Raw genomic sequence first — 12,742 nt, 5'->3', positions numbered from 1 at the left:
TGGGACTGGATTATGTTCCCAAAGTTGACACCTTTTGGAACTTCGAATGCATCTCCTATTTATAGACTACACTACATCAGCATTTCCCAAAACGGCTCTAAACGGTGCTCCTTGAGAAAGGACTTTCTGTGGTCAGGTGGGTTTACAGCCAGGTCACTCTGGAACAGTTCCTGGCACATTAACCAACAAAAACATCGCCCTCCCATCCCAACTTCTCTCTTCTTTATGGCTTTTTTTTAAGCCTTGTATTTTCTGGAATTTATTTGACTTTGGAGGCCGTTTCTTTAGTAAAATGGACTTAGATCCTGCAAACATGAAACTAAGCTTGGCAAAGTTTCCTGGCCATCCTGCAAATGTGCCTTATTTGGGGCGTTTGTCCCCAAATGGCCATTAGATATATAAGGGATAGACGTACAGACCCTGCCAAGGTAGAAAGCTGTTTCTTGGTTAACTATCTGTGGTCCCACGGTCCTGCCTGAGACCCCCCCCTCACTCTCCCCATGTGGTGACCCTTTCTCACCTTAACCTCCACCCAGACACTACCTCTTCTGGCCTCTTTTCTGTTTCTCCCTCCTGCATTTCTGCACATTTTCTCTTGCAACCATGCATCATCAAAGACGGGGGAGGGATGTGTGCAGGTACATGTGAGTGTACTCGAAGAGGGCTAGCATGTGAGCTCAGATGAGACTGGTCACAGCTGGGCCCAGGGCAACATATCCAACATCTGTATTCATCTATACACCTAAATACACAGGAAGGATTTCGGATTATCCGTAGTTAGAAATCAGTGTGAGTCATCTTTACACCTCCCCCTCTCATGCCCTCCTGGCCCATCCCTTCCCCACAAAACTACAGTCAAGCTGTCAGCAGAGCAGTTTTCAAATGTGTGAATGGTGCATCTGTTACATCGCTCTCTTTTTAGGCAAGCTAAAAGCCTCCCTTCCTACCAGGACAAGATAACCTAACTGTTGGTGACAGCTCCCTCCCCCATCCCTCCCCCAAAAACAAACAAATATGGGCGAAGTAGGAAAGAGGCGGAACAAAGATAAAAAGGGCTGGAGATGCTGTGTAGGGCGAAGGTATAAAAGGAGAGAGAGAAGTTCTGGGAGGAGGCAAGAAGCCCAGCTTCAGGTTGAGTATTAGAAGCCTGGGGGTTGGGAAGGGTTCCAGGCTCAAGGAACTTTTCTTCCTGAACGTTCTTAACTGGCTAGCAGTCAGGGCAGGGAGCATCTCCCCGCTGGCCCCCTCGGCAAGGCTCTGGGCACCATCTCCCATGTACCTGGTTTCCAGGGCTGTGTCCTGTCTCCTAGAGCCCTCTGCCCCATTCCTCCCACCCCTGAGAAGGCGCCCGCCTCCCAGACCATGAAGGCTGTGCAGGCAGGATGCCCTCCTGGCGGCCCTCCAGCCCGTCCTCCAACGTAAAAACCATTTGTGAGGTTCACGAAGGCCTCCAAAAGATTCTGTTTATGGTCATAAAGAGCAAGGGAAGACTCTGAGGAGTTCATTTTCACAGAGGACCACGTGTGGAGCAAAATAGCCCTTTTAGGGGGAATAAAAGGGGCCCTAGCACCTCCTGAAGGTCCACTCTGACTAGGTCCGTCACATGGAATATCTTGTGTAACGTTCACAGCATCACTGAGAGCTGACCCCTGAAATCCCCACTCCACAAATGCGGACACTGACCCAGAGAGTAAGCGCGCCCGTGAGTGCATGCTGGGGAGACAGCACAGGCTGGGCTGCCAAAGCAAGGGAGGGAATCCAAGAGACTGAAGGAGGAGCCACTGGGCCGGCCCGCTGGGCGGGATCCTGGCCTTTCTCAAGGCTGGTGGGTGTTCAGTGCTAGATGTTTGTTCAGGAAGAGAGAAAGAACCAAAGCAGAGGTATACGGGGGAGGACTTCCAGAAAAGTAGGGCAAGTCTTTGCTGGAGAACTTGAATGAGCTAACGGCAAGGATAATCTGGGGCTGACTGGAGGGAGTGGCACAGCATAGATGCCAAGGGAAAAGGCTGCAGACTGAGCCTGCTGCAGCCTGGGTACCCAGCAAGTCTGGGCTCTTTGCAGTTTTCTTCTGACTTATGGAACATCTGAGGCTTACTTAGAGACCAAATGCAGCTGATCTCCAGTCTGCTGTTTTTACATACCTAACTGTAATTTGTCAGAAGAAACACCAAACAGTGGAGGGGTGCACCCCGGTTTTTCCTTTGGCCTTGTTCTCCCACCCCCCAGAGAAATGAGCTGCTGGGCAACTCTATGCCTCTGAAGTACCACGGATTTTTAGTGGCAGCTGCTAGAAGGGAAGGGACACTGTGCAAAGATCTTGACTGCCTTGGGGAGCATCATTTCCACCCCAAAGCCCTTCATGGACCTGGAGAACTGATCTCCAAACTGGAATCTCCTTAACACATGCTTTCCGGCACTTCTGCACTTTTGTACCTTTCCCCCTCCCCCATCCCCAAGAGGGGACCCAGGTTCCCTGGTCAAATAAGGATCCTATTCTGTCCTCATAGCCCCTGAATCTGGGGGTCATCCTGGAGGTGCTGGGCTGACTCAACTCTGGTTCCATGTGTGGCTGTCTGGGGACCAGAATCCTCAATTCTGGGGGACTCAGGAGTAGATCAGACCTGAGAAAGCAGCTCTCATGGAGGCAGAAGAGGTGGGAGAGGAGCTGTGGTGGAGTGGAGAGGAGAGGTGTGGTGATGAGGTGGGTTTCCAGGAGGTCTGAAGCAAACTAAAACTCGGGAAGCCCAGCTGAACTGGAATTTCAGATAAGCAATAAATACTTTTTTAGTATGTCTCCAATATTGCATGGGACACATTGCACATAATATTTGGGACATGTGTGTGTGTTAGTCACTCAGTCATGTCCAACTCTGTGACCTCATGGACTGTAGCGCACCAGGCTCCTTTGTCCATGGAATTCTCCAGGCAAGAATATTAGAGTGGGTTACCATTCCCCTCTGTAGGGGCTCTTACCAACCCAGGGACTGAACCTGGGTCTGCCACCTTGCAGGCAGATTCTTTACCTTCTGAACGACCAGGGAAGACCCATTTGGGACATGTGTATACTAAAAATGTATCTGTTACTTATCCAAAATGCCAATTTAACTAGGTATCTTGTGTTTTATCTGACAGCCATACTCCTAGATCCTCCCAAGTCCTTTGTCTCCCATCTAACACTCTGTTCAGGAGAATTTCCCAAAGGTATCTTCATCCCGTTACTCCCTCATCTTCCACTGCCTACAGCACCATATGAAGCATCCTCACCTGAATGATTGAAACGCTCCCAGGCACAGACTTGCCCTCACAGCTGGTCTCCCCTGAACCTTCCTTTCTCTCCAAAGCCTCCAATTTCCTCATCCACTAGCCTCTGACTCTCCTCATCCCAGCCCCCATATGCGCATCCATTCTATTTCCCCCTGCTTGGAATTCCCTCCCCTTCTGTCTGCTTGCATCCACCTGCCTGTCTCATTCCTCCATTAGTTGGTGCCTGGCAGATCTCACTGCCATTGAATAGATATGATTTTCATCTAAGCTCAGACCTGGGGCTTCCTGAGGGCAGGGACCAGTTTCCTCTTCCTGATTCCTCGACAGTTTCACTCTGGTGGCCTGAGGGGTGGGGGTTCGGGGAGGACGGTGCATTGGATGGCAAGAAGGGAGCAAAGAGCAGGGTAGACAGAGAAGGGGGGCAGGCGCAGGACAGAAAGATGGACAGAGGAGGCCAAGGGGCCAGTGGGGTAGGGACTTCAGTTGGGTGAACCCCCCACCCCAAGGATCATGCTCAGCTTTGACCCCCAGGGCCACTGTAGCCTTGAGAGGAGAAGGGTGCTGGGAGAATGGCTGTTGTGAGGCTCTGCTCCCTGCCCCTCCTCCTCCTGCCCAAGACGGGTCCCTTCCCTTCTCAGTTGGTGGGAATTGAGCTTTGGGGCTGGGAGAGGAGGCTCTGCCTTGGACTGAGGGTGGTGGGTAGGAGACTGGATGGGAGTGGGCAGGGAAAGCCAAGAAACCAAAGAACGGAAGAGAGAAAAGGGTGAGAGATGGAGGCTGGAGGCTGGGCACAGGAGCACTTGGGAGTGGGGGCGCGGCGATGTGAAGAAGCATGTTAAAAGCAGTTGGACACCGGTAAATTGGTGCGAACACCACCCTGTCCTAGGTGAAGTTGGTTTGTTATCTTTACCCACCAAAGCATTTACTTTGGTTAGTCGCCCGATCCACAAACACTTTCGAGGAGATGACATTACCGAAAGGGAGGAACATCTGCATCAGCTCAGCGTCCCCAAACTCCTGGGGCAGATGGTAGATGAACAGGTTACAGCCCTCGGGCCCTGCGGTGGGGGGGGGGAGGGGGTCGGGGGAGGAGGGATGGCGGGGTGGGGGAAGAGAGAGACAGAGGAGAGGTGAGCGAGTTAGGCAGCGGCAGCAGGGAGGGGTAGGGGCGAGGTTAGGAGGGGGGTCTCATCCAAGGTCCAAAAGCGGCCACGGAAAAGTGGGAAGCTGCTGAGCCCCGGGTCTGAGCTCTGGTCTCCACTCTGCCCTCGAGCAAGTCTCTGAACCTCTCTGTGCCTCAATGGTCTTTTCTGCATCACAGGGTGCCTGGCAGCTCTAGGACTCCAGGGGTGTATGCAACAAGTGAATGGGGTGAATGTGCCTGGTTAGTCTTGGAGGAGAGATGCTGAGGAGAGGCAGTGGGTAGGGAGACCTGCCCAGCACCTCCCCCACAGGGGAGGATGGAGGGGAGTGCTGGGGGCAGCCCTGTCTCTGCAAGCCTCACTCCCCATTGTCCCCCAGCCAAAGGCAGGACTCTGGGGCCTGGAATGCCCATCCTCTGTCCTGGCCTGCAGCCACTCTTTCCCACTTGATCCCAAAGGCCTTAACCTCCGCTGCCCTGAACCTTAAAGTTAGCCCTAATCTTGAAGGTGGAAACCAAGATTTATCCCACCTGCTCCAGCAAGCCAGGTGAGCAGAAAGGGTTTCATAGAAAGGTTTCGTGATGGGACACCCACAAGCAAGGGTACCACCAGCTTCATCATATAAAAGACTCCCCATTTCAACAATCAGAGCCCTGCCACTTCTGTAGTGCTAACTGCATGCCAGGCTGCTCTGTACACTTTATGTATATGTTAATTCACTTAATCCTTACAGCTGCCTTGAGGCTACTGTCATCCCCACTTCACAGATAAGGAAGCTGAGGCCAGAGAGGTTAAGTCACCTGCCAAGTCACGTAGCTAGAAGGTGATGCAACCAGGATATGAACCCAGACCCAGGCTGTCTGTCTCCATGGTCTGCGTCCTCCTCTCTCTCTACTTCCTGATCATAAATTTCAGTGCCCCAGAAATCCTGAATCCTCTTGGATTCCAGATAGCTAAATTTCCAGATAGTAAAGATTTACATGTTTCTTTTAAAATAATTTTTTAAATAAAAATTAAAACATACTGGCAGTTTCTTTCAAAATTAATTATGAATTTGATGGGGGAGTATGTAATTTCCTCATTTCTGTCTCACTGCAGCAAAAATTTCAGACGGAAGAGTGTTACAGCTCTGTTACAGCTCAGTTTAAATGCCAGACCCATGTTACAGCTCAGTTACAGCTCAGTTTACATGTTTCTTTTTAAGTGACCAAAAGGCTGAGTTTTAGCTCTTTGAATGAGAAATCTCTCCAAGCTGCTTCCTCTTTTTCTTGCATCTAAAATAAAGTGTGCCACATAAAACTTGACCTTTTAAACTGTGTGTGTGTGCGCTCAGTTGCTAAGTCGTGTCCCATTCTTTGTGACTTCATGGACTGTAGCCCACCAGGCTTTTCTGTCCATGGGATTCTCCAGGCAAGAATACTAGAGTGGGTTGCCATTTCCTACTCCAGGGGATCTTCCTGACCCAGGGATGGAACCTATGTCTGCTGCATTGCAGGTTGACTTTTTACCACTAAGCCACCTGCGAAGCCTAACTACTTCTGACATACTTCTGACTTCTATTTTTACATCTTTCATCTATTTCTGTGCCCTTGAGGGTCATAGCTGATAGCTAAGAGTCCTCTGACCACCAAAGCCTCCCTCTGAACCAATGAGCTCCTTGCCCCTGGTCCCTGCCCCACACCATCTGCCCATCCCTACTCTCTGGCCTCCACTCCCTGGACGGCGCTTTCAGAACAGGTGCAAGCGAGCTCCCTCACCCACTGCCAGGGGTCCCGGTGCAGAATTCCCCAAGCCCTGGTGGCCCTTCCTCCCCACCACACCCACCTCCCTTCCCCTCCAACCATGGCATGTTTTCACTGGTTCATACCCTATGGATGTGTCCCTTGATGGTTCCCAGCTAGATGTGAGTCCCCACAGCTCTGGGGCTCCCACAGCCCATATTCTGGGCAATACTGAGGCTCTTTCTCCAGTAGGTCTGGGAAGATTTCTCTCCAGCCAGAAGGGGGCACTTTCTAGGGGGCAGGAGCATTTGCCTTCCCCATACTCCTACTCTGCTCTCCCTGCACTCTGACACCCACCTTGAACTTGGGGGCCTCCCTACAAGCTCAAATCCTGCAAGCTGCTTGGATGTTATTTCTCTTCTCCTTAAAAGAGACGAGGAGCCTCGAGGGGCAGAGCGTATGCATTCAGTCCCCTCAGCATGGTGTGTGGCTGAGCCCCACAGGGCCAGCTCTCCCAGTCCCAGGCTAGCCCCCTGCCCCTCACCCCCAACAGTGGGCCTACACATTGTCATTCTCGGGCTACCCTGGAGCCCTCAGTGCATTCTCTAATTCCCAGATTATCGAGCATCCAGATGGCACAACCATAGGACTTTGGATATCAATCTGGTTCAACCCAGCCTTCGGAGAAAAGAGAAATGGAGCTCCAGAGACAGAAAGTGATGGGCCTGGAGTGCACCATGTCCCCTGGCACAACAACCCAGGTGGTCTGGGGCAGGCATCCTCGGGGGCTTCAGGCATCTGTTCTCAGGGTCAACTCAAAGACAAGGGAGCTGGAAGGTGGTTCCTGCCCAGCAGCCAGCATGTCCTGGTATTTCAATGGCATTGACACAAGTGGTGGTGACCACGTGGAAAGAAGCTAACCACTGGCATGCCTGGAGGAACACAACCTTCTTGTTCATGCCTCATGCAAAACTGGACATGGCTTTCATCTGGCTCCATCCCACTCCATTTCCAGGCTCACCTCATACTTGGCAGCACCCATGCCTTGCCTTTGCTCCTGCTGTTCTCCCTGCCTTGGATACCCACCTCCCCATCTCCAAATCTGAAGACTTCAGGACCCCAAAGAATTCCCCAAAGACCCCACTCCCAGCACCGTGAGCTCACCCCTGTATGCAGTGTACCTCTCTAAAGATCTAGGTTCACATCTCACCCCTCCCTCTTCCCTGCTCCCCCAGGGTACCAAAGTCAGGGAGGATGAGGACAACAGTGGGAGGCCCCCCTGCCTGAGGGGAGGCCAGAGTGGGGACTGGTGTCGCCAGAGTGGCGACACAGGGTCTGCTCTAGGGAGCAGGGCATGTGGGTGGGAGGGCCTGATGCTGCTCTGAAATGGAGAGAAGGTACGTGGAAGAGTTCAGAGCTAGATGCATGGGCTGGTACAAAGTGTGAGGTAGTGGGTAGGACAGGGAGCAGATGAAGGGGATGGGTTTACGCCAGTGGTAGGGGCTGTCATGTGTGTTGGGGCAAGCAGCACTGATCTGCAGCTGTGTGTGTGTGTGCGTTTGTGTGTAGAGACCTCTGAGCCACAGGCCAGAGTGATGCAGGGCACTGACTACAAGGTAAGGGTGGGTCAGCCTGATGTCACAGTGGTGACAAAAGCAGTAAGGGCCCTTGGGCACAGTTCTGGGCCTGAGATGGGCAAAGCTGGACCCCACCACTTGTGACTCTGATCTGACTGATCTGGTGCTGGAAGGCACAGACTGGAGGGAGGAGGGCAGGGCAGGCTCCAGGGCCACAGCCCAGGGAGGGGACCTGCTGGCAGAGGCAGGCTGATGCCCTATCCCCCACCCCCACTTCACCGATGGGCTCGGGTGTGACTTGGAGCTGCAGCAGCGCGTGGCTGCAGGAGCGAGCAGGGGGCCTCGCTGTGCACCCAGCTGGGTTCCTGCGGCTTGATCTTCACGGGCCCTGGGAAGATGGTGACACAGGTCTCGGGAGCGGCCCCCTGCACGTGAAATGAGAGAATGCCTCACATACAACTTTGGAGGGGGTGACCAACTGGTGAGAGAAGGGCGGCATGCACAGTGAGAAATCAGCAGGTGACTGCTGGAGTCTGGAGACAGTCTTGAGCTAGGTGATCCTCACACCCGTCCAGGGAGTGATTGCCACTGTCCTCATTCTACAGGTGAGGACGCCAAGGCTGAGAGAGGAGAGGCCAAGCTAGGACTCGAACCTAGAAGGGTTCGCTTCAAAGACCAGGCTCTCAGCTGTCCAGGCTCTGGGGCCTGTTTGGGACCACAGAGCTTTGGACTAACAGCCCCTAGGTCGTTTCCAGGACTAGCCCACCTCCCATAGCTCTGGGATCATCTGCTGCAAGGACTACAAACCAGCAATCTGGAAACCACCGGACCTTTCTAGCCATGTGGGCTACTGGAGTGGGTGTGGTGGCCTCACTGGCAGAGTGACCCTTTTCATGTGGTGGGAGACAGGACCCCATCAAACTGGTCTCTGTGAACTTGGACTTGTTATTCAGTCCCCATGGGGCTCCAGACTCTGCAATGGGAGGACTCTTAGGGTCTCTAGAAGGTTCCAGCATCTGAGGCCCATTGGCCTGCTGCCCTGCTCACAGCAGGGCCTCAAAGCCGGCTTTCTGGGATCCCCTTATTTTGCTAGGCCTACACCAGAGCACCCCATCCCCTCACCCACCCTTGGATCCTGCCCTGGGAGCTCCAGGTGGGCTCTCCTGCTCACCGAGAGGGCATAGCTTCTGTCCTAGATGGAATTGGTCTCCCCGCTCCTGCCCACCACCCCAGCCATAAGCATCCCTATATCTCCCCTTCCTCTCCGCTGGACAAACACTGCCCATTGTGGGAGGGGCGACTCCTGGACCCTGCCTCCTCCAGGCCCCCACCGTCCTGACCTCCCTCCACTGGGGTTTGCAGAGTTGCCTGTGACATGCACCTCCGCTCCACCTCTCACAGTCCCGCAACCCCCCTCACCCTCGGCACAACGCAGATGTGGTCACTGTGCCAACAGAACACCACCGCCAAAGGCCTGGGGGAGCAGCCTCTTTGGGGGGAGAAGGGGGAGGGGCGTAGGAGCCCCACTGGCAGACTCACCTTCTCTCTGTTGCTGGGGGATCATTGGAGGTGGCTGAGGAAAGGCCTGGCTTATCTGACCATAGGCAGCAGGGTAGGCGGCTGCTGGAGGACCCAAGGGAAGAGGCAAGAGCGAGAGACGGTGACAGTTACATGAAGAGAGACGGGTAAGAGGCAGGAAGAAAGAGAGAAGTTTCAGTGGTGAGCAGTCAAAGCAGACCAGTGAAAAAAATGCACTTTTAACATAACGTCGGTTTTTAGCAGTAATGAAGGAGAAGCAGCAAAGAGAAGTCTAGAAGTTGCATACGTGCACTGGTGTGTGTGCATGTGTGTGTGCATGTGTGTATGCATGTGTGTGTGCATGCCGGTATGTGAATGTGTGTGTGCATGTGTTTATGCATGTGTGTGTGCATGCCTATGTATAAATGTGTGTGTGCATGCCGGTATATGAATGTGTGTGTGCATGTGTGTATGCATGTGTGTGTGAATGCTGGTGTGTGCATGTGTGTGTGCATGCCTATGTATAAATGTGTGTGTGCATGCCGGTATATGAATGTGTGTGTGCATGTGTGTATGCATGTGTGTGTGAGTGCTGGTGTGTGCATGTGTGTGTGCATGCTGGTGTGTGCATGTGTGTGTGCATGCTGGTGTGTGCATGCCAGTGTGTGCATGTGTGTGTGCATGCCAGTGTATGCATGTGTGTGTGCATGCTGGTGTATGCATGTGTGTGTGCATGCCGGTGTATGCATGTGTGTGCATGTGTGTATGCATGCCGGTGTATGCATGTATGTGTGTGCATGCTGGTATATGCATGTGTGTGTGCATGCCGGTGTATAAATGTGTGTGCGCATGCCGGTGTATGCATGTATGTGTGTGTATGCCAGTGTATGCATGTGTGTGTGCATGCTGGTGTATGCATGTGTGTGCGCATGCCGGTGTATGCATGTATGTGTGTGCATGCTGGTGTATGCATGTGTGTGTGCATGCCGGTGTATAAATGTGTGTGTGCATGCCGGTGTATGCATGTATGTGTGTCTATGCCAGTGTATGCATGTGTGTGTGCATGCCAGTGTATGCATGTGTGTGTGCATGCCGGTGTATGCATGTATGTGTGTGCATGCCAGTGTATGCATGTATGTGTGTGCATGCCGGTGTATGCATGTGTGTGTGCATGCCGGTGTATGCATGTATGTGTGTGCATGCTGGTGTATGCATGTGTGTGTGCATGCCGGTGTATAAATGTGTGTGTGCATGCTGGTGGGTGCATGGGGGAGGTGAGTTTAATCTGCTACAAGGAACAATCCACATGTGCAGATAATCCACAATAACGGATAATCAAAAACATCAGAATGGAAAGGATGGCCCCACACCACCTGGAACCCACCAGGTTTCCCCTTCTCTGAGCCCTAGCTGCCTTGGGCTCACACCACCTCACCCGTGCTCAGATGGCACCTGTGTGGGAGGTGGGGAGTCACCCTAGGTGTGAGCTTGGCCTCTGGGATCCTGCCAGTGGCTGGTTCCCCAGAGGCTGAGGACTGAGTTGAACAAATCTGATGCTTTCTATATTCAAATGGAAAAAGGGTCAGAGGAGGCACAGGACTGGCTAGACCCTCCTCAGCCTGGCCTGGCTCCCGAAGGCGTTCGGGGGGCTCAGCAGGTGAGGAAGAGAGCTTCCCCTGGACTCTAGGTGACAGCCAGCTCATGCAGAGCCCCATATACCAGGCAGCCCCATTACCCTCCGGGGAGACACTGCCAGCTCATCTGAATGCAACGAGGAGGGACCCTGATGGGGCCAGACAACAGGACCCTGGCTGGCAGAGATGATTGTGGGGTGTGTGTGTGTTTGCACACATATGTGTGTTGTCCAGCCCAGAGGCAGGAGAGAAGCTTGGCTGACAGCTGACCTTGGGCTTCCCACAGTAGCTCATCACCTCCCCATTCAGTGACCTGAGGCCACCTGCCCGCTTCTCCTTTTTTCTACCTCTGGCGGCCTGTCCTCCACGTTCCCTGTCTTCCTCACTCGGGCCCCACTCCTGTTGCCTGTGTGTGGCTGGGAGTTGGAGGGAATGGAAGCTGCTTCCCTTCCTTCAAACAGTCATCTGTGCTTTCTGGGCCAGTGGCCCCCCAGCTCCAGTCTCACGCGGTGCTGCTGGGAGACTGGTGCCCCTGGACAGACCCTGGCAGCACCGTGGGGGCGGGACATCTGGCCTCAGAGATGCCGCTTCACAGCAAGGCTAAAGCTTAGCCCAGCTCACCAGTTCAAATGGGGTTCTGACCCCCCACCACTGCCAGGATGAATGAGGGTGAGGTAAGCTCGGCCTGATCACCAAAGGAGGCCTGTAGAGAGCGAGGCAGCCTGGTGGAGGGACCACAGCTCCCTGTCAGTCCCTCCCCACTCCCCCGAGCCCCCATACTGCTAAGCCCAGGCTTGGGTGGGGTGGGGCATTGGTGCCAGGCACAGGGAGGTGCCTGCAGCCGGGGACCACCGTGGGGACCACCGTGGGGACGCGTGGATACTAACGACCTGCATACTGCTGCACTCCGGCGTAGGCCTGCTGCAGGGGGTCCGCGGCCGTGGGGCTCTGCGCTGCAGGGGAGCCAAAGGGCAGAGGTCAGCAATGCCTGCTCAAACCAGCCCCTCCCCCACCACGCCCCTGGAGATGCTGCTGCAGCCACACTGCCTTCCCGGCCACCGCAGTCCCTGTCCTGTAGCAGGACATCTGAGGCAGGCTCCCTGAATGGCTGGGAGGGGGCGGCCCTTTCCCCAGCCTGGGGCCCTCAGAAGGGTGGTGGGCTGCTCCCCCTGGTTGGGGGCTGTAGGCTGCCGCTTTGGGGGGCAGCAGAAGGTTTGGGGGGCTCATGCAGAAGGCTGGGGAGGGCGGGGAAGGAGACAACAGGGGGGGCTCAACCATGAGGGGCTGGGTGGGGGGACACCTGAGGGATCTGGTCCTGGAGAAGGCCTGTGTGAGAACAGGCAAGGGGGCCAGAGGCTGTCAGGAGGGTGGTCTCCTCCTCACTTAACCCTAGTCCCCAGTGGAACTAGGGGGCAGAACCTGAAAGAGCATGGAGGCCTCATCCTGACATTCTCTCTGGGCCACCCACGCCTGCTCAAATAGAGGGAGCCCCTCCCAAATTCTTTAGGAGTTTGCATGAGGCACACAGGTCTTCCACTTCCGGGCACGCCCGTGGTAGGACCGACCACACAATTGAGATCTGCCCCACAAATGATATCTGTCTGTCCACAGACACCGGGGAACCAGAAGACCAAGGGCCTTATCACACCCGATCTCATGAGTGGATATCCACCGCCCAGTGCCAGAGCACCAGAGGCTGATACTTTGGCAAGCAACCCGGGGAAGCTGGGCCAGGGAACAGGCTTGGTTCACTTCTGTTGCCTTTGTGGTGTCTGCAGATGTGGTGGGCAAAAGTCTGGATGATGCATGGACCAACGGTGAGCTCTGCCTTTGGTGATGCAGGTCAGTGATGACCGAAGTGGGAGTGGGCTGGCCTTGGGGGCCCA

The 12,742-nt window shown here is 54.3% G+C and overlaps 1 protein-coding gene across 14 annotated transcripts in view; it reads right to left on the bottom strand.

The window, feature by feature from the left end:
* The window catches only part of CELF4 (CUGBP Elav-like family member 4), a 314,194-nt gene that overhangs the window by 12,027 nt on the left and 289,425 nt on the right, over nucleotides 1-12,742 (bottom strand). For 7 of the 14 annotated variants that reach the window (XM_061130753.1, XM_061130750.1, XM_061130742.1 and 4 more), the window contains exons 9-11: nucleotides 11,744-11,809; nucleotides 9,244-9,327; nucleotides 4,239-4,322 (exon numbers count right to left, since the gene is read on the bottom strand). In XM_061130753.1, the coding sequence (XP_060986736.1) occupies nucleotides 4,239-4,322; nucleotides 9,244-9,327; nucleotides 11,744-11,809 (234 nt within the window). The remainder of the gene's footprint in view (nucleotides 1-4,238; nucleotides 4,323-9,243; nucleotides 9,328-11,743; nucleotides 11,810-12,742) is intronic. The other 7 variants (XM_061130754.1, XM_061130744.1, XM_061130752.1 and 4 more) reach the window with 4 other exon arrangements.

This window comes from Dama dama, chromosome 27, assembly GCF_033118175.1.
Source record: "Dama dama isolate Ldn47 chromosome 27, ASM3311817v1, whole genome shotgun sequence".
NCBI lineage: Eukaryota > Metazoa > Chordata > Mammalia > Artiodactyla > Cervidae > Dama > Dama dama.
The sequence above is the reverse complement of the archived record's forward strand: the minus strand, read 5'-3'. Positions and strand labels throughout refer to the sequence as shown.